This window comes from Physeter macrocephalus, chromosome 8, assembly GCF_002837175.3.
Source record: "Physeter macrocephalus isolate SW-GA chromosome 8, ASM283717v5, whole genome shotgun sequence".
Taxonomy (NCBI): domain Eukaryota; kingdom Metazoa; phylum Chordata; class Mammalia; order Artiodactyla; family Physeteridae; genus Physeter; species Physeter macrocephalus.
In genome coordinates, this window is record NC_041221.1 from 70,517,126 (window position 1) to 70,537,665 (window position 20,540).

General features: G+C 46.0%; 1 protein-coding gene across 6 annotated transcripts in view; it reads left to right on the forward strand.

Moving 5' to 3' along the window:
* Window positions 1-18,598, forward strand: part of MAST4 (microtubule associated serine/threonine kinase family member 4) — a 599,104-nt gene extending 580,506 nt beyond the window's left edge. For 5 of the 6 annotated variants that reach the window (XM_055086603.1, XM_055086600.1, XM_055086601.1 and 2 more), the window contains 3 exons: window positions 5,783-5,919; window positions 8,177-8,358; window positions 8,706-18,598. In XM_055086603.1, the coding sequence (XP_054942578.1) occupies window positions 5,783-5,919; window positions 8,177-8,358; window positions 8,706-12,589 (4,203 nt within the window). In that variant the 3' untranslated portion in view covers window positions 12,590-18,598. The remainder of the gene's footprint in view (window positions 1-5,782; window positions 5,920-8,176; window positions 8,359-8,705) is intronic. The other variant, XM_028492947.2, reaches the window with a different exon arrangement.
* Window positions 18,599-20,540: the final 1,942 nt, after the last annotated feature.

Here is a 20,540-nt window from a genome sequence, read left to right on the forward strand (position 1 = left end):
AGTACAGTTAAATGACTTTTCTTCTTCCTTCTCTCATCCCTCAGCCAACACAAGTGTATTCTTCAAATGATTCAGTGTCTGGCCTAGGTTCCAGGAAGAGTAATAGCATGCATAGTCAAAGGGCCATTGTGAAGTGGCAGATTGTAGGAAAGTTATTGCTGTTGATCAGTTCACAGCATTAATGAAACTTTGGTCTTGGCCTCAGTCCCCATTCGAGTTGAGGCCGGGCTTTGCTATCCTCCATACCTACAGGTGGTTCCCCTAACTCTAGTCACCTTTCTCACAAATGCATTCTATACTCTTGGGCTCCCTGAGGGCTTCCTCACTGGCGGACCATCAGGATAGTAGCTGTATTTTGGTATTCTCAGATGCTTTTTACACGATGTTTTATACTTGCAAACTACTTCACAAAATCTCATGGCATCCTTAGAAAACGGTGGAAGAGCCATTACATAGGGCTGTATGTATATTTAGAGATACATGTGCAACACTTATTTATCTTTCAGATTGTGAACCTAATAAGCGTATTGCGTGTTTCGTGGCTGCAGCTTTGGTCACACTTACCCTCACAACTTCAAAATGAGCCTGCTATGGAAGCACTAACTTACATGCACAAGGAAATAGAAAGTCACGGTTATCCGGTTCAGTTCCCCACGGCTCTGTGAATTCCTGTAAATGTGCTCCTTCAGCGTTGCCTTAAACCTCTCCTGCCACAAGGAGTTAATCACCTCCATCCAGCTTGCAAGTAGCTTGTTAAAAAAGAACTTTGTCAAAGCACTGAAATCTCTCTCCAGCCACTGCAGTGAGGGGTGGAGGCCACATGGACCCCTCATATCCCCTGCTCACATAATTACCTTCCCAGTGTAGCCTCCCTAATCCAGAAAACTCTCTATTAAAACCAGGTTGCTTTCTTAGGACAGCATTAGTTTAAATCCCCAATTGTAAGAGAAGCCCTAAAATATCACCAGCCCCTGCCTCAAAATTTCCTTTCCCTGAACTCTGGAGAACCTCTGGAAACTAAAATGGGGACCATCAAATAGCATCGTTATTACCATCTTCACATATTAGCTGGGCCCCCAAAATGTGCAGAAGTGTGCCAGGTACCGAAGAGTCACACAACAAATGACACATATGAATAATAGGTAATCGAGAGCCTTTACATGAATAAACTCAGGTAATCCTCATACCTTGTGCATAGTTGCTATAAATATAAACGTCCCCATGTTACAGATAAATTAAAGCAGGGAGAAGTTAGCAAAGCAGCCAAGGTTACCTGCTAGGAAAGAGCAGAAGAGGATTTGCATCTCGGCAATGCAGCTCCAGAGCCTGTGCTTTCAACCAGCACACCGCTGTGCTCTGTACATGAAGTCTTCTGATTGCCAGTAACTTACAGTCCAACGTTCACAGGGGAAACAGTGGAGATACTAGGCTATCATCAGAGTGTCAGACAAAAGGAACAAACTGTAAATATGGCCCAAGTTCTAAAGGAGAGAGAGCTTTCCACCAGGGTGGGCAGGGATGAAGAGTTGGGGGTTTTCAGTGCAGGGCTGTGAAGGAGGGGTGGACATTTAGTGTATGGGAAGGGGGTACAGGATGGTCTAGGCAAAATAAAGAAGATGCTTAAAAACACAAGGACGGGAAGCTCAGCGTGCTTGAGGTGCATGAGTAAACCAGTGTGGCCGGAGCCTGAGTTCATAGCATCTGGGATGAAGTGTGCAAGATGGCTGGGGCTGGATCATGCAGGCTTGAGTCAGGGCAAGGACACACGTATGCAGGAAGAGTGCTGTTCCCCATGTGCGTCTTGCAGAGAAAGAAATGTAAAAACAGTCTAGCTCAGTGAAGTACCCAAGGCCAACTGATAAACTAATGTGGAGTCAGACTGAGAGAAGAGACTGAATAGCCTGACTTCTGCTCTTGTATTCAGTTCAGCCAGCTTAAAATAATTTCCCTCCCACCGGGCACTAATCACACAAGTAGTTTAAAGTAAAACTTAACTAATAGAACATTTAACAGTCTTCTGGCCCCATTTCGTTGTTGTTATTTTTTAAAACAGTGCTGCAGAATTTCCCTAATAAGAGACTGCTTCTTCTTCAAAAGAATTTGTTGAGGTCAGTGGACCCAGTAAAACACTGTGCCGAGTTCTGGCAGCACTTGCTATAGCCAATGGATCCACCAGATGGCAGGCTTCACAATTCTCACCTATTCTCCATAAAATTATGATATTTTTCAGTCATTTACTTACCATTTTTGTAATCATTAACGTTTCCAACCAAATGTTTGCACTCTGCATTTTTTGTGTCTGTATTTCCCCTTAGGGAAGTTATCTCTTTTTTTAAAAAAAATTAATTAATTTATTGATTTATGGCTGTGTTGGGTCTTCGTTTCTGTGCAAGGGCTTTCCCTAGTTGTGTTAAGCGGGGGCCACTCTTCATCGCGGTGCGCGGGCCTCTCACTATCGCGGCCTCTCTTGTTGCGGAGCACAGGCTCCAGACACGCAGACTCAGTAATTGTGGCTCACGGGCCCAGTTGCTCCGCGGCATGTGGGATCCTCCCAGACTAGGGCTCGAACCCGTGACCCCTGCGTTGGCAGGCAGATTCTCAACCACTGCGCCACCAGGGAAGCCCCCCGGAAGTTATCTCTTTGTGTATTTCCATAAGTCAAGTGAACTGTCATCTGGAACAGCCATATGTAGAAACAAAAAAAAGAAAACTGGGTTTGGTTTTATAGTGGAAAGGGACTTTTGTACAGAACTTAATGACGTGCTCTGATTCAGCAAACTCTGGTCATAACTTTTCTGGTGAGGAATGTTCAGCATTTATATTATATTTTTTTCATATAACATTAATGATATTCTTATATTTTTAAAATTTCTTCTTGACAGTCTGATACATTGGTCATTCCTTATATGGATCCAGTGCCTCGTTCCCTCACCGCCACTCATTAAGTACAAGCTGTGCACTCTGCTGGGAGCAAGAAGTGGAAGGGATCAGGGCATGCCCTGCCCATGAGGAGTGGGCAGTGTGGGGTGAGGGGTGGGAGAGCCAGGTTTGGGCTCTCCCACTGGGCTCTGTGACCTTGGGAAAAAAGAACCTCAGTGTCTCTGAATCTGTTTTCCTTACCTCTAGTCGAATAATAATCCCTTCCTACCTCATAGGGTTTAAAAAAAAAACACAAAAAAACCCTCATGACTTGGTTGTGAAAATAAAGTAAGAGAATACATGTGAAAAATGCTTAAATATTCACAATGTGCTTTTAAAATGCTCAGTGGCATTGTGAGCCTCTTATATGTAAAGATATAAAAGTCAGTGCTGAATTGTGTTAGAAGGGGTGGAAGTGGATTCAAGCTTAGATGGCTCATGGGCTCTAGCAGCCCCTGTGTCCACTCTGTATATGATGTAGAAAAGGACGGAAGGAACTTCAATGAAAGATGAACTCCCATCATGTTTGTTGCCCCTTTCCTTCCCCTAAGACATGCAGGAAAAACTAAAACTTTAGCCTGGCCTCACTCAATTTGTAAAGGGAAAATCCCATACCAAACAACCTTCAATGGTAGGCCTTTCATGCTTAAAAGCTGAATTTTCAGTTTAAAGAATAAATTGAATGTCAATCTCTACTATCAGGTTAAGGTTTACTTTTAAAGTTTTGGCAGTTGCATATAAAACATGTACTTTATTCTTTCAGGATGAAGAAAAATTTTTTCTCTTGTTCAAATCTCATTTCCCTAAAATATTTTTTTACAATTCTGACATTAAGTATGGGATTATATGTTCTTAAATATATAAAGAACTCTCAAATCAATAATACTAAGACTTTCTGATACAAAATTGGATGTAAGACATGAACAAATCATTCTCTAAAGAAATAGAAATGATCAAAAATAAATGAGTCAAAGTCCAGCTTTGTTAACAGCCAAAGAACAAAGATTAAAATATGATATAACTTTTTCCTGTAAAATCAGTAATCTGTTTAATGTTAATATTCAGTTCTGACAAGCCCATTCTATGGCTGCTGCTTGTGTGCCGCTGGCAACAGCATGAGGTGACATAACCCTTCTGGAAATTATTGTATCACCAGGCACCAACAGTCGCTAAAAAGTCCACCTAGGGCTTCCCTGGTGGCGCAGTGGTTGAGGGTCCGCCTGCCGATGCAGGGGACACGGGTTCGTGCCCCGGTCCGGGAGGATCCCACGTGCCGCGGAGCGGCTGGGCCCGTGAGCCATGGCCGCTGAGCCTGCGCGTCCGGAGCCTGTGCTCCGCCACGGGAGAGGCCACAGTGAGAAGCCCGCGTACCGCAAAACAAACAAACAAAAGTCCACCTAGACCCTTTGCTACGTGTATTGGGTCTAATTAGGTAATCTAAGGGAAATGTCAGATGCTCGGACAGCGATTTAGAGATAAAGGTATTTATTTCAACCCTTACAAGAATTGCGAGATAGAAAACAATAGCTATAGGGAAATAGTTAAATTGTGATTCACCCATCTCATGGAATATTTTAAAATAGCCAGTAAAAATCATGTTCTTAAGGAATATTCAGTGACGAAGGGCAAGTTTTTCAAAGTTAGGAAATGTGAAGAGAACAAAAAACATAAAACTAAATATGAGATTAATTAAGATTTAAATTATTTATAAAGTGTGTCTATATATATACATACTTTCTACATGCCTGATAAGAGACCAGCAGGAAATATACAGAAATGTTACCGACGTTAGCTGGGTGGTAAGCTCCTCAATGATTTTTTTTTAATATATATATGCTTTACTCTTTTCTTATAATGGCACGTATTACTTCCCAAGTTGAGAGGAGAGGTGAATGTTGATATTAAAACAATCTCTGTTTTTCCAGTCCCCAGCCCCCATCATACTCAACTCCCCATCTCTTAATACCACTTAGAGCTGAGTTGCTAGGCATCTTCCAGGCATAGGCCTTTTAAAAGGCCCTTCTCCGTATGCTTCTTGTCTTTTTAAGGTAATCCGGGCCATCTGTGACTCCGAAGGACATGTTTCTCTCCTGGTTATTAAGAAATTCAAGAAGAGGTCATTGATACGGGAGTGAAGGGGGAGGGTCCTGCCCACTTGCCCAGGGCACACCTCAGCCTGCCCTCTAACTCTGCGCTCAAATCCATCCCCAGGGCCTGCCCAGCCAGCCCCTGTCCCAGGTTCAAGTGGAAGGGCACAGAAACCCACCAGGAATGACCTCACCATGCCTGACCTGGCAAAACAGAGGCTATTTCATACCTGCTGGCATGAACTTTCCAGCTCTGCTTGCGGACAGGTTTTCTGGTGGTAGAAAAGGAACCTTTAAAAATAATTTAAAATAGAAGTCTCATTCAGTTTTGCTGCTTTATGATGTTTCTTTATGATTTCTAGAGAGCCCCTGGGCATCTTTATACTTAATACATATGGATGAGGATAACTGTGATAGAGTCCTTTCCATGTGTCACCCTCAGTGCTAAAGGCTTTACAGACTCGGTCCCCTTGATCTTCATACAAGCCTTATGAGATAGGTGTGACTCTCCTGTTAGATGGAAAGCAAGTGCTCAGGTCACAGGCTCAGATTTGAACTCAGCTCTGTGGAGTTCCAGATCCCACCCTCTTAAGGAAACCTCACATTTTTTTTCCACCGAGTTTGTCAGGACTTCACTGCTTGAAGGGTCATTGACACATGGAAGCCTTTTGTATGTCTGTCCTTATGGATCTTTCTTTGTCTTTGGCTCTCCTATCTCTGTTCTGGTCTTGTTTCATCACAGCATTTCGCTTTAATACCACGTCATTTTTTTATAGAGTGTAAATAAGGTGTCGATCACGACCACCCCATTTGAGAACACATCAATCAAAACGGGGCCAGCCAGGAGAAACAGCTATAAGAGCCGGATGGTAAGGCGGAGCAAGAAATCCAAGAAGAAGGAAAGTCTGGAAAGGTGAGTTAGAGCCGTCCTCTTCATGGGTTTGGTGCATTCCCACACTGAGGGACATTTACTCCTTGCTTAATTTAAATGCTTGCATATGAGAAGGATCCATTTCTCTGTGAGAAATGTTGCCCCGTGGTTCACATGTACTTATACATTAGACTTAATATTCCTTCGTAACAGCATTCTTTTTCATAGTGGAAAGACTTACGTAGTTACACTGTAGAAGAATTTATATTGTTTCTTCTCATGTGTGAGAACCATGAAAAGCCCTTTGCCTTTTCTTAAGCCTCTAGACTTCATTTCAGTTGAGTTGGATTTGAGGAACTGAAACTTCAGGCAGTTTTTAGCATTATATCTGTATTTAACAACGTCCTTTACATTATCTAAAAACAAACAGTTGCTATTTTTTAATGCCAGATATTTGAAGATAACTAGACCTTTAAAGCATCCAACTCAGCCTAGAAATAAAAAGGCTTTGTTTTACTGACTGAAAGCCTAACTTGGTTACACGTTTGCACTGTGAGAGGCACCGAGGGTACCATTTTGTGCCCCGTGCAGGCACTGGCAAGGTGTGTGTGTGTGTGTGTGTGTGTGTGTGTGTGTGTGTTTCTGGTGAGGATATTTCTTGCCAGGCAGTTGTCTAGATGTGCTCCCTGCACGATGCCACAGCAGCCCTACTTTACCCACTTGGATTTGGTGTGTTGGATCACATCATGAGGATTTTTGATGATAGAAAAGAAAAATAAGCAAATGAAAAAGGAATGATTATTGACTCCAGGAAAGACAGAGTAATACAAGGAAGGAAAATAGAATTATGGCCAAACTGTGAACAGTATTTATCATGTAAAATAAAGAAAACACCAGCCTTTTTCTTCTAACCAAAAATTTTGGTTTAGCTCTACTAGGAGGAATAGAAACAGGGAAGTGTTTTCGGTTAGAAGGTGGAAGCGGTTGTATAAGAGCTTAATTCTCATTTTTTTGTGGTAGGAAATCAACGGATAATTTCTAAAATTGAAAAACTATAAAAACAGTATAAGCATATTTCATAGCAATATGCAGACAAATAGGAGAAACAGCAAAAAGACTAGAAAGTGGTTTCTCTGGGGACTGGGAAAAAGACAGAGCAGGGAGTTGCTATTTTTCATTACAAACAATTTGACTTTTTAACCCAAGTACATGTATTACTGTGATTAAAATAACACACACACACACACGCATACACATCTTGAGATCCTCCTTTTTTTTTTAATGTGAGCTTTATATTTTAATTGTGGTTTAGGTCATATAGAACACACTTGCTTCAAGGGGTAGCAGAGTGTAAACTACCTGGGGGTGAAGGAACTCTGTACAGCCACCTGCACTTTAAAGCCACCTGAAGCTGTGCTTTTAGCTTTCAGATGTGCTCGTTGGACATTAACTACACATTTGCTTGTGCTGCAGCGTGGTGTCTCCTGCCCTGCTGATGTGATAAGCTTCATTTCACCTTTTGCTCGGTTTTTCTATGTAAATGTACAGTGTGCACAGTCATTAGGAATATTCAAGAGCTCACAATGGAATAAGCACAGCAAACAGCCCCTCAGAGATAAAGCCTCTACCCAGTGTATCACCATCAAAGAATTCTATCCAAGATGATGATTTTTCTTCCAGGGATTTACTTTGTATTATCTCTGAATTAATTAAATTGTGTCAGTGTGTTTGGGGCTATGTACTCAGAAGCTTTCAGGCAAAAAACCGTGTCCTCAAAAACCTGACATATAAATAAATGAATGTATATTTATTATGTATTTTTCCTATTTTCACAACTCTTCTTAAAGTGCTTGAAATTAAGAGAAGAGAGCTTGCATTGTGTATTATCAGAACCTCTTCCTTTCTAAGTCATAAAAAAATGTTGAATATAAAAGTGGGATCCTTCTCTTTAAAAGGATCTGCCATCATCCTATCACCGTCTCTGGCACAGAGGCGTGTACTGAATGCACTGGTGCTATGGGGTAGGAGGAGTGGTGTTTTTTTTGTGTGTGTGTGGTACGCGGGCCTCTCACTGTTGTGGCCTCTCCCGTTGCGGAGCACAGGCTCCGGACGCGCAGGCTCAGCGGCCATGGCTCACGGGCCCAGCCGCTCCACGGCATGTGGGATCTTCCCGGACCGGGGCACGAACCCGTGTCCCTTGCATCGGCAGGCGGACTCTCAACCACTGCGCCACCAGGGAAGCCCAGAGGAGTGGTTTTGAATGTAGAATCTGATCAGCTTTCTCCTGTTTTCACTCTAGGAGAAGATCCCTTTTCAAAAAACTAGCCAAGCAGCCTTCTCCTTTACTCCACACCAGCCGAAGTTTCTCCTGCTTGAACAGATCCCTGTCATCAGGGGAGAGCCTCCCGGGGTCACCCACTCACAGCTTGTCTCCCCGATCCCCTACTCCCAGCTACCGCTCCACCCCCGACTTCCCATCCGGTGAGTGAGTCTCCTTGCCTCTCAAGAGTTGAGGGATCACCATCTGAGATCCTGGAAGAGAGGCTTATTCCTGCTTAAGGAAAGAAGGTTGAGGATGTAATGGACAGAGAACAGGATTTATAGGAAGGTCAGAAGATACAGCTGTTCGGTCCATTAAAAAAGACAGGAAGTACTGGGTTAACCTTTGGTGTGGGGAGGTTTATCTGAAAAGCATTCATTCACTAGACTTAGATGCTGAGACAATTTGCTGACCTTTACCTGACCTTATCTAAAACAGCTAGGTCTGGAAGCATGGAGAGAAAAGGGAAAGTGGCCGTTGCTCACAGCATCCTGTTTTCCACCCACAGGTACTAACTCCTCCCAGAGCAGCTCCCCAAGCTCTAGTGCCCCCAACTCCCCAGCGGGGTCAGGACACATCCGGCCCAGCACTCTCCATGGCCTGGCCCCCAAACTCAGCGGGCAGCGATACCGGTCAGGAAGACGTAAGTCAGCGGGCAGCATCCCGCTCTCCCCACTGGCCCGGACGCCCTCTCCAACTCCACAGCCCACCTCCCCTCAGCGGTCACCGTCCCCTCTGTTGGGACATTCACTTGGCAACTCCAAGATTTCTCAAGCCTTTCCCAGCAAAATGCACTCCCCCCCGACCATCGTCAGACACATCGTGAGGCCCAAGAGCGCAGAGCCCCCGCGGTCCCCGCTGCTCAAGCGCGTGCAGTCGGAGGAGAAGCTCTCTCCCTCCTACGGCAGTGACAAGAAGCACCTGTGCTCCCGCAAGCACAGCCTGGAGGTCACCCAGGAGGAGGTGCAGCGGGAACAGTCCCAGCGGGAGGTGACCTTGCAGAGCCTGGAGGAGAATGTGTGCGACACGCCCGCCCTCAGCCGGGCCAGGCCCGTGGAGCAAGGCTGCCTGAAACGCCCTGTGTCCCGGAAGCTGGGCCGACAGGAGTCTGTGGACGAGCTGGACCGAGAGAAGCTGAAGGCCAAGGTGGTGGTGAAGAAACCCGACGGGCTCCCAGAGAAACAGGAATCCCGCCAGAAACCCCATGGACTTGGCAATGATGTGGAAAACATCTCTGCTTTTAGGCTAGAAGAGAGAGAGAAGAAAATCTATCCAAAGGCTTCGGAAAGGTCAAATCATTTTGAAAACAAAGCAGCCGCGCAGGAGGCCCAGGCCCTGGGCAGCCTGCTGAAAGATGCTCTCCACAAGCAGGCCGGTGTGCGGGCCAGGGAGGCTGTCACCTCGGAGGGGGCGGCAGCTCCCGGGGACCACAGCCAGGGCACCGGTGACCTCAAACGAGCCTCGGCTCACAGCACCCTCCAAGACGGTCTCTGTCACGCCACCCAGAGGCCCACCTCTGGGAAAGGTGACTACACGGAGAAGGCCCCGCAGGCCAAGGAGGGTCCCCGGTGTGAGAAGTTAGACAGCAAGCTGGCCAACATCGATTACCTCCGAAAGAAGATGTCCCTTGAAGACAAAGATGATGGCCTCTGCCCTGTGCTCAAGCCCAAGATGACACCTGGTGCCCAGGAGGGCCTGCCGGGGAGCGCGGGCCGACCAGCGGGGGGCCAGCAGGAGGCCCAGCCGGCCTCCGAGAGCCGCGCGCCATTCATCAGCAGCCACGTGGCTCAGCTCAGCACCGTCTCCTTTGTCCCTCTCAAGGCCCTTTCTGGCCGGGTGGACAGCGGAGCGGAGAAGCCGGGCTTGGCTGCTCCAGAGTCGCCTGTCCGGAAAAGCCCCTCCGAGTATAAGCTGGAAGGGCGGTCTGTGTCATGCCTGAAGCCCATTGAGGGCACTTTGGACATTGCTCTTCTGTCTGGACCGCAGGCCTCCAAGACGGAGCTGCTTTCACCAGAGCCTGCCCAGAGCCCCAGCCCAGGCAGTGACGTAGGGCCCCCTGTGCCACAGGCTCCCGCCGGCAGCGTGGGGAGGAAGGGTGAAACTGCGGCTCAGAGGGAGTCCTCCCCTGCCAGCTTCAAGGTGAGCAAATCCTACCTGCTCGAGCCCCGGTTCCCACCACCCAGCCGGGGTCTGCAGGGCTCACCGGCGGCACCCCTGCCTGACCCAGAGCTGAAGCTGGACAGGAAGGTTTCCCATGCAGCCAGGACCCCGTCGACCGTCGTGGAAAGCCATCCCCAGCGGGGAGAGGGCAGCCCCAGCCAACAGCAAGACCGCAGCCCTGATGTTAAGCTCCTTCCCCTCCTGGGGCAGAACCTCCAAGGTGCTGACCCGTCTAGATTGCGCAGCCCGCTTCCACCTGAAGGTGCCCCCTTGAGGGAGAAGCTGAGCGGGAGGGAGTCGTCCGAAAGGGGCCCTTCCACAGCCAGAAGTGAGCGGTTGGCTTTGAGGGCCGACATCCGCAGAGACCCCTCCAAGGATCTGTATCCACTAGAAGCTGCTAAAACCAGTGACAACTCCAAAACCCTCCCCGCTGTGGGGAGGACCCACCCAGATGTCTCCACCCAGGCCCAGGCCTTGGAGAAAGCATGCGGGCCCTGTGGGAACGCAAACCCCAAAGACGGCCGAGATGAGGTGAGGCCACTGGCCAGAGAAGACCCCTCTTTGCACTCTGCAGCGGCTCCTTGTGAGAGGGAGCTGGGCAAGGGAAGAAGTGGCCCGGAATCTAAGCTGGCATCCGCTCCTGCCAGGTGGTCTCTGGAGCCATCCGGGACAGAGAGTGAGAAGAGTGAAAAGCTCCCCGGTTTCCGATCTGTGCAGAAAGATGGTCCCAAGGAACCAGAAAGGAAAGAACAGCCCCTGCAGAAGCATCTCACCAGTAGCTCTCAGCCCCTACCTACCACCAAAGAGCTCCCTGGCCTGGCCGCTCAGCCGCATTACATTCAACAAAGTTACCCTGCTGGCTCTCTGCCTGCGAGCAAGCCCTGCGCTACAGACTCAAGCCTGGGCCTCCAGGACCCTCCCAAGCCCGCTGCTGCGCTCTGTGAAGGCAGCAGCCACAAGCCCAGGTCTGGCCCCGACACAGACCCTCCAAAGTCTAAGCACCCGGACCGGCCCCTCTCCTCCCAGAAGCTGAGCGTTGAGGCTGTAGTGGGCAAAGACCCTGGTGCTCAGTCCCCCGGCAAAGAGGGGAAGGGCAGCAGTAAGGGTGTGTCAGAGAAGTTCCCTGCCCTCCCAGGTCCCCAGAACACAGCCCGTGATGTGATTGGCCAGGGAGCAAGTGGGCCCTCAGTCCCCCTACACACAGAATGGGGTCCTCTAGACACCAAGCTGAGACCCACCAGCAGTGGGCATCCCCCAGAGGCACTGGAGAAGCCCGCACATCCACCACGGCAAGGACCCCAAGGGGCCAGTGAGTCGGTGGACCAGAAACTTCCCACTGTTGGGGAAAGGCAAAACCCATCTCCAAAGGCCCCCAAACCATCCACTGTGAAAGATTATCCCCCTCTGTGCAAACAGACAGACAGGAGCCTGAGTCCGCTGGCTGCCAGCGCTGACGCCGGGAAGTCTGAAGGCAAGAAATGCACCGAAGCACTTTACTCCCCTGTGGACAGCGGGAAGCCGGGGGCCAGCCTTTCCCCGGCGCAAGGTGAGGCTGGGCCCAAGGGCACGGAGAGGCCGGCAGCAGCCGCCGGGAAGGGCTGGCCGGAGGCCAAGGGGAAAGGGCCCGATTCCCAGAAGCCACTGACGGAGGCGGGCAAGCCCAGTGGCATGAAACGGTCGCCCTCGGCCATGGCGCAGAGCTCTTTCCGCTGCGCTGCCCTCCCCGAGAAGTCTCTGAGCTACTCCTCTGGCTTTCCCGAGGCCAGATCAGTAGTTCCAGAGACTTCTACAACCTGCGGCGACACCTTCTCTGCCAAGGCCGGCAGGGCCACGGCTGAGCCCCCAGCCTCCAGCAGCAGGGACCATCGGAAGCCCCTGCCTGCGGGGGATGGCAGAACCCAAATGACAAAGAGCGACTCCTTGCCATCCTTCCGCAGCTCAGCCATCACTCTGGAGTCCTATCACCCCAACCCAGGCGTGGGGGAGGGCGCCAGCCACCGGGACAGGGCCCTCTCAGGAGCAGCCACCACGGGAGAAACCAAAGGGAAAGAGCCGGCCCCCGCCCAGCCAGCTCAGACTAAGAAGCAGAATGTGGGCAGAGAGGCGACCAAGCTGTTCCCCACTCCAAGCACGGAGTGCCCCATCGCCCTTCCTTCTGAGAAGGACTCCGGGGTGCGACAGAGGCGGGGGAAAGAGAGTTTGCGCAGCAGCCCACACAAAAAGGCCTTGTGATGGGGCAGGCCCCCGGCGGGACTGGGGGACCCAGCCTGCGTGTGTAACTGCATCTTGACTACCTTGGAAACCAGCACTGTGGGAACCCCCCCAGGCAGAGCCTGGAGCCTCACCGAAGAAGGGGGAGAGAAGAGACAGGAAAAGAAGGGACCTTCTTCCAAATGCCTTCCCAATTGGAACCGGTAAACTGTTACCAGATAGTGTTTGTACAAAAAAATAAAAATAAAAAAACAAAAAATCTTTTTGGTTGAGGTTGAGGGTTGAGGAAAACGATTTTCTCTGTAAATACCTAGCAATGTGTTTGGTTTGGGGGATATAGAGTCGATACTTTGCTGCTGATGGCGTCATTTACTACAACTTTTTTTTTTAATAAGATTTTTGCTCTACCACTGATCATAATGCAGTAATGAAGCAAAATGGTTAAACCTGGGTATATATGTAAAAGTATAGATACACCCATATTCGTGTATATACACATCCACCCACGTGTTTTGGTCTGTGGTTGAAAAGAATATTTCAAGGCTACATTTTTCTACGGTAAAACATTCTAAGTCGAGTTGAAGGTGAAAGAAAGCCCAAAATACACTAGATTGTAAGCTTTCATGTGTATTTTTAACGAGTGATTTTGATAGTACTGTATCTGGCTACCTATACTTCCAGATCTAAAGAACTACTGGAATCACTGCATTTGGAATCCTCTTCCATCAGAAATGGCCACAACAGATGGAGCTAGCCATTTTCATTTCATGGTCATCCTAATAGCCATTTGATCCTGGGCCCAGCTGTCTGAAAGGCCAGTTGTCCTTGTCTGTGGGTGTGTATGTCAGCTCCTCACCATAGGTAGAGTGGGGGCTATAAACACATGTCGACTTATTCCTGTTCTTTTGCTTTCCCTTTCTGTTCTCTCACTTTTCCTTTTCTTGCTCTTAAACTCAGGCCTTTATGCTATGAGTCACTAGTCTAAGAAGCACACATTTTATAGTAGTTCTGCACCAGCCCTGCTGTTGAACATAAAGGAAAGTTGCTGGCCGCACACAAATCTGCTAGTACTTAGGTTGAGTAATAAGCATCAGGCATTGGAAGAGGTTTTAAATTTGCTTTTTTGAGGAAAAGTCGGGGGATGGGGTGGGGTTGTGGATTTTGGCATCATAGCATATATTTTAAGGAATAATCAGGACATCAGATACATTTTAATACATAGCTGGGGCCTTATGTTGTAGATGAAGCTTGCTGTTTTTAGCAAGTTCCTGGGTTTCACATTCATTTCTGATGCATCAGGTAGCTCCATACATTTCATAATATGATCTCTTTATTTGTATGCAAAAAAAATACTGTATTAATAAAGAGCAGCATTTTTGTAACAAAAAGACTTGTTGGAGCTATTTGGTGCTTGAATGTGACTGTCCTTTTTACTTTTGCTAAGCCTTATTTAAATTTTGTATACCATGGAATATGTAGAATTTGTCCAATCATTTTAGTGCTGAGGGGATCTTTTTGTTTGTTTTTTGTTGCAGTTTTCCTTCCTGGTGGATTGTTTTATATTGTAAGACAGCACTTGCTGACATAAGTACTAAGGCACTAAGAGAAAATACACACAGATAAGTATTTATAAGATGCTTGGGATCCGTAGCAGGATTTTTTGTTTTGTAAGAGAAAAAAAAAAAATTACCAAGAAGAAATACTAATCCAGCACCCAACCCCCCTCGGGGATGTCTTAGTATCTTCAGGCTATAAAATTGTTCACCTAAGCACAGCTTCATCTTACAGCCCTGTGGATTATAAATCATTCAGTGAGGCTGTAAACTCCGCTCCAAAAACAAAGGCGTAACTTAAACTGCTTGGTTGTCCTTCATTGTAAAATGAGTTGGCAATGGCAAAAAAAAAAAAAAGAAAAAAGTCTCCTCCTTGCTCCGAATTTTTTTCCCATGAGGTTTTAGCCATTCCCCATCACTATGTTGTGAATTGTAGAAGAAACAAATATGTTGAAAGATCTTGAATGGGTTTCAAAAATGGTCTCAACATTTATAATTCATACGTGCATTTGGTGGTTGTCATAACCCGATCCTTTTGCACCCAGACATCTAGACAGGCCTATCGGGGAGGTAGTTTATGGTTTACAGCCTTTGCTTTTTAACTGTCCACTTTCCTTTAAAGCACAACTAGCTGCTTGTTTACAAATGATATTTTTTAATGTATATTTTGTATAGTGTATTATCATTTTTGCCAAATATGTTTTTGCATTTTGGATGGCTACAGAGTACCTAAGGTTGCATTCATGTAATACCTGTTTGTTATTGTAAACCTCTCCAGTCAGCTGGTAGAAATTCTCCTGTGTTCTATTTGGTCGGTCTCCTGTGATTGTAAGATGTGCTCCTCGGTAGTATTCCCAGCTGTAGATTTACCAGCTTAAAAGTTTGTTAGGATCTGTGCAATAAAGTGTTTGCAGTCTTATTTTCTCTAAGAAATTCCCTATGGATGTCATAATTGTTGTATATTGAACAAATATTTATACTTATGCAGTTGCATAACATTGAAATAAAAATTTAGCATGAAAAGATAATGACTTAAGTTTTTTCCCATATACACACATACATAGCATCTCTAAAACATTACTGAATGTAACTCTCTCTTATGGAAAAGATGGTTTTCTGCAGATTCCTTTTGGTGAGTGGAATGGTTTGCTAATTTTTTTAACCCACACCAACATGTTCCATTCTTTGAGATTAAGTCTTCCTTTAACTCATTCCTCTGTTTTCTACCAACCTTCTTCCTTTCCTGCAGAACTTACCAACTTTCACATCATGCTCACCATTTTCCCTACCGTCTCAGGAAGAAGTGTCCTTTCTCCATGACTCCACCTACTTCAATTCTCCCAAAACCTTGCTCCGTCAATTACCATTGTGTTCTCTCATCTTTCTTTTCCTCCCATCCTGTCTCCTCCCTCATAATTAAAAAGCACTAAGACCATCAGGAAGGAAGGAAACAACCTAACATTTATTGTCTGCCTACTATATGTGTACCCTTAGTACTGGGCAAGATGCTTTTTATCTGCCATCTTCTTTGAGCCCCAACACGAGCCTCAAACCAGATGGTGGTGGCATCCCCATTTTACTGATGAGCAAATAGGCCCAGACAGGCTATGTGACTTACTTAACATATACCCTGTAAAGAGAGCTTGGATTAGAGCGTGGATTTTTCTGGTTCTAAAGCTCTTGACCTTTCTAAACATTACCAGGTATCATGCAATTGAATTCAAGACCCAGGGCCCTCTGTGAATGATCTAAGCCATCTCATTTTCTAAGTTTACATGCAAAAAAATCATATGGTGCAAAATTACAAACCTGATGATTGGCAGGAAACCATGAGCCAAGCAAGCTAATCGTTCTCTGTAATAGGACTTCTTTATTAGTCCTAATTAATTACTAATTAATCAGTAGGCAATTTCCCCTCTAGATTTTTCGTTCACAACACAAATGTTACATGAAAAAGTGTAGCTCTGTTAACTGCGGAAATTTGCTTACTTCAGTATAGGCCAGACATTAAGGAATTCAGTGGTAGGGCAGTTCACTCAATTTAATTTCCTTCCTGCCAGTATGTTTTTAACACTTTCCACAAAGTCATCATTTTGTGTTATTCCTCTTTCTTCCTACCTCCTACCCCAGTTAGTATTGTATGCGTCTCATATATCTAGGAAAGCTGGAAATGACCACAGCTTTGTTGAACCTTGGTTTTATTACTTTCTGTATACTAAACGTCAGTCACTTGGCCCAGGTTCAGGGCCTGAGGTGTGTAGCAGTTCAGACACCTCAGACCCTGTACTGGAAGCATTAGCACCGTTCGTCATAAAAAACATACAGCAGCGTCGCCTGGATTCCTGAGAATCCAAAAGACAAGGTCACCGTCTCTTATCACAGGCTGCCGGTGGGACTGTCAAGCCCAATACTTGGATGCAGGCAATAAAAGAATCTTCTACCAAGACGGACTGAACATCGAGTCTGTTCAGATGTGGGGAAAAGGAAGATCTGTTGCATATGGTTACTGGGAATTGCTCCACGCAGCTTTACAGAAAGTCTGTTAATATTGTAAAGCTGACAGACTCTAACAAAGTCATCTGATGTTTCACTGAAGCACTGCCCGGAGGGGGCTGTCAGAACCTGGAGGTGAAGGATGAAGTTATTTACAAGGCCTAAAGCAAGCATGTTGCTTTAGGCTACTGAGCCTTCGTATGTCAGCTGGCGCCTCCATATCCTCCAGCCCTAACCTGTCTAAATAAAAATCTTTTGCCTGAAAGTTCTGTCCCTTTGGCATACATATGCTGTGTGAAGCAGTACTGGGCTGAAGTGGCTTTCCTCGGCTGGAGGCAGTCCTTTGTAGGGACAGAGGGTAGTTCCTGTGGACGGCCTCCCACACCCATCAGTTCAGTGCTACCCAGTAATGCGAGTCCTAGCTCCTCAGCCTATTACCCCTTTCAAGTGGAGATCCTTGGAACAACTATGGCCCCCCTCTGTCCTCAAGGAAAAGGAAAGAGCAACCCAGGAAGCTTGGGCTCGAGCATTTGCATTTGAAATCACAAAGCCTTAGGAAAAGGCTGCTCCTTTCTCAGTACTATCTGTAAATTCTCACTACCTCTTTATTCTTGTGCCTTTGTGAAAACAAAAAAATCTTTAAAAAGAAAAAGTCTGATTTTTTTCTTTATTGCACAATACATGATCAATTGAAGGCAAATTAAAAATACAGAAAAGCAAAAAAACCAGTTTGAATCACTGCAATTCCCCAGCCACTTTCATTCTTCAATCTATATGGATTTTTATGTTACTAAAAAAAAAAAAAAAAAAATAGTGGGCATGACGTTTCGTAACCTCTTTTGCTTAGTATGAAATCAAAAATGTATTTCAATGTCTATAAATATACTCCTGCACTATTATTTATAATGGCCGCATGGCATTTCAGGTTAAGGACATGCTGCATTATTTTCTCTCACGCGCACGTTCACAAGTAGAGAAGCTCAGATGCAGATGTTTGAGGTCATCCTACTCTTCAGTTCTTGGCTCATCAACCTTGGCGCCAAGGTTCATGAAACTTATCCCTACACTCCCATCCAGCCTCCTCTCCTACCCCACAGGCAACTTTGTTAATGGTTTGGTTTTGTGTTCTTAAAAAACATAGGTATCATTGTTCTGTATACATATATTGTTAATTGATAAAAATCATGTTAATATGTCATTTGGGTTTTTTTCTTTTCCATCAAGCTCTATCTGTTGGTTCACAAAATGACTCTCATACATAGAGGACAAGGAGAGACCAAAGAAAGAGGCAGTCACTCCAGAGTGGTAAGTGGCGGGTTTAATAAGCAAGGGAACTTACATATGAGGCTTATCTTGGGCTGCCACAACACGAGGAGATCTCCGCATCCACCTGCCAGTATCTTAAAAGTTGATATAGAAACCTTACCGGGGTTCAGTTTTGTATACCGTGCAGATGGTCTCAGCAACACCTGGCTCTCTCAAGGCTGCATCCTGGAAAATGGCTCCCACTGTGGGAACACCACACATGCTTTACAAGGCCAGGGGAGGAGATGCGGAGACTCCAATTGCCCAGGTCCAGCTTTCGGCTCAAGTGGCGATCATGTCCTCTCCATGACCTCCTCCAACACTGTATGCTTAAGATTCAACTACCTTGCTGTAGCTGTATCTAATCCATCACTTCTGGCTACCGTATGATACCCCATGGTGTGCGTCTTATACGTTTTACCTGCCCATTTTCCTAGTGATGAGGTCTCAAATTGCTTTGAACTTCCCCCTCCATAAATAACGCTGTACTGCATATTGTTGTGGAATTGTGAAATTTTGTGATACACACCCAGCTCGGGATTGGTGGGTCACATATTTAATTTGATGAATTTTTGCCTCACGGCCCTAGAATAGCTGTACCAGTCTACACCCATAAGCAGTGCATTGCAGTTCCTATAACCCTACATCCCACCTACACTATTATCCAGCTTCCTCTTTTTGCCAGACTGATATAAAACTTTATCTCATTTGAACTTGTTTTTCTTTAATTCCTGGTAGTATCAGCATGTTTATGTTGTTGCTCCACCCAAGAACGTAGAATGTCTTTAATCATTTATCTCTTGTTGGATATTTAGGTTGTTTCCAAAGACAGGAGAAAGAGAAAAAGGGTCTACCAAGCTGTTTAGAAAGCCCATGAACCGACATAAATGAAGAAGGGGAAGACAGATGAATGCTCAGGTGACCCGCTGTCCTCTACTTACCTTTGTAGGATCTAGTACCATGTCTCGAACAGCCAAATGTTTAGAGACTATGATCTAAAGATGGGGGGAGGGGTGGCGAGAGATGAATGTTCAGTGCAGTCCACTGTTTAATCTTTCATGAGCAATAATGGCTTTTAAAAACCAAATTTAAGAATAATAGACTAGTCCTTTCCTTTTTCAAGACCCACAGTATTCCATAAGTGATTTCAAATTGTCAACAGCTGGGATGGAGTGGGGGTAGGTGGGAGAGCAGGGTAGTTGAGGGGCAGAGGCTTGTGGCCTGGCAGTGATGGCAGAAGAGACTAATGAGCTGCTTGCGCAGATGTCTCACCCTCGGATTGGAAGGCTCCTGAACACGTTTTTCCCATTTTGTTCGGAAATTTCCTCTTACAGGATACAGGGTAGTTTTTCAGCTCATTTGACTCATGGAGCCTAACACAGGTTTCTGTTACTCTTTGATAAGTTAAGAAAAGGGAAGAACTTTACATGAAATCATTGGCTGGGAGTCCAAGGCCAACCCTAGTCTAACAGAATCCCAGTATCCAGAGGTGGGGCACAGGAATCTGTTTGGTAAAGAATTCCCCAGATGATTCTGCTGATAAACCAGTATCCGGGAGCTCTGGGAGAAACACTGGGCTGCTGATTCCTCTGCAGCCTTCAGACTAACTCCTGCCACACCAGGCATCCTAGCTCTTGATGTATCGGGCAATTGATTCGAACTCAACACCCAGGACCACCCCGTCGTGACTTGCGTAGAACTAACTGCATCCTCTCTTGCTGTAACTCATTAATTTTCTCTTTAACATTCAGGGCAGATAGAAAGCAATGTCAGCCACCCCTCTTGCCTGTTATACTAATATACGAAAACATAATAGTCATTTATTTCATGCTTTTGTAAACTTCAAAATTGTAAGCGGCACTTACTGGGGAATTAGATGGGTAGAAATAAAATGACAATTTCCTGCCCTGAAATTCTACATAGATACATAGATAACGGCTGTGTTTGGGTCTGTGCTGCGTTCAGTTAACAGTGATGGCTGCCGGCACAGGGGAAATATAAAACGTGATCCCAGACTGTGGGAGCTGCAGCTCACGCAGAGAGTCCCCTGTGATGGAGGCCAAGCTGGTTTTTATGGACTTCAATGCTATTTGCTTCAGTACACTTTGAAATGCAGGGTCAGCTCACTGAGCTACGATATGCAATAATAGCACGTTTTTATAGGAGTAGCTTGTCATAGCAGCCACAACATGTGATACATAAAACAAATGAACACACCATGTCTGCGGAGTCTATCCTAGTAACCAGGATAAGGCAATAAAACTGACAGCAGCCATCAAAAACTCCCTTTCTGACTTTGTAGGGTGAATTGACTGTTGCTTAAAACAGAGGAGCTGTCACAAAGCCCTAGATGGATCAGTGCTCAGTTATGGAGTAGCACATGGCATCGCATGGAAGGGGCCTGCTACATGAAAGCAAGATGGGCAATTACATATTGCTAGGGCTTGGGTCCCTACGGTCTTTAGTGCAATGCAATCCGCATCAGAGATGCTCTGTAGGAAGTTTTTGTCTTTCCAAGTTACACATTAAATATTATGGAGGACAGTGTGGCTAGGGAGTGGTAGGTCAGCAATTAGTATTTCCTATCTGCAGCTTAAATCCTTAAGGCAGAAAGGAGCTTA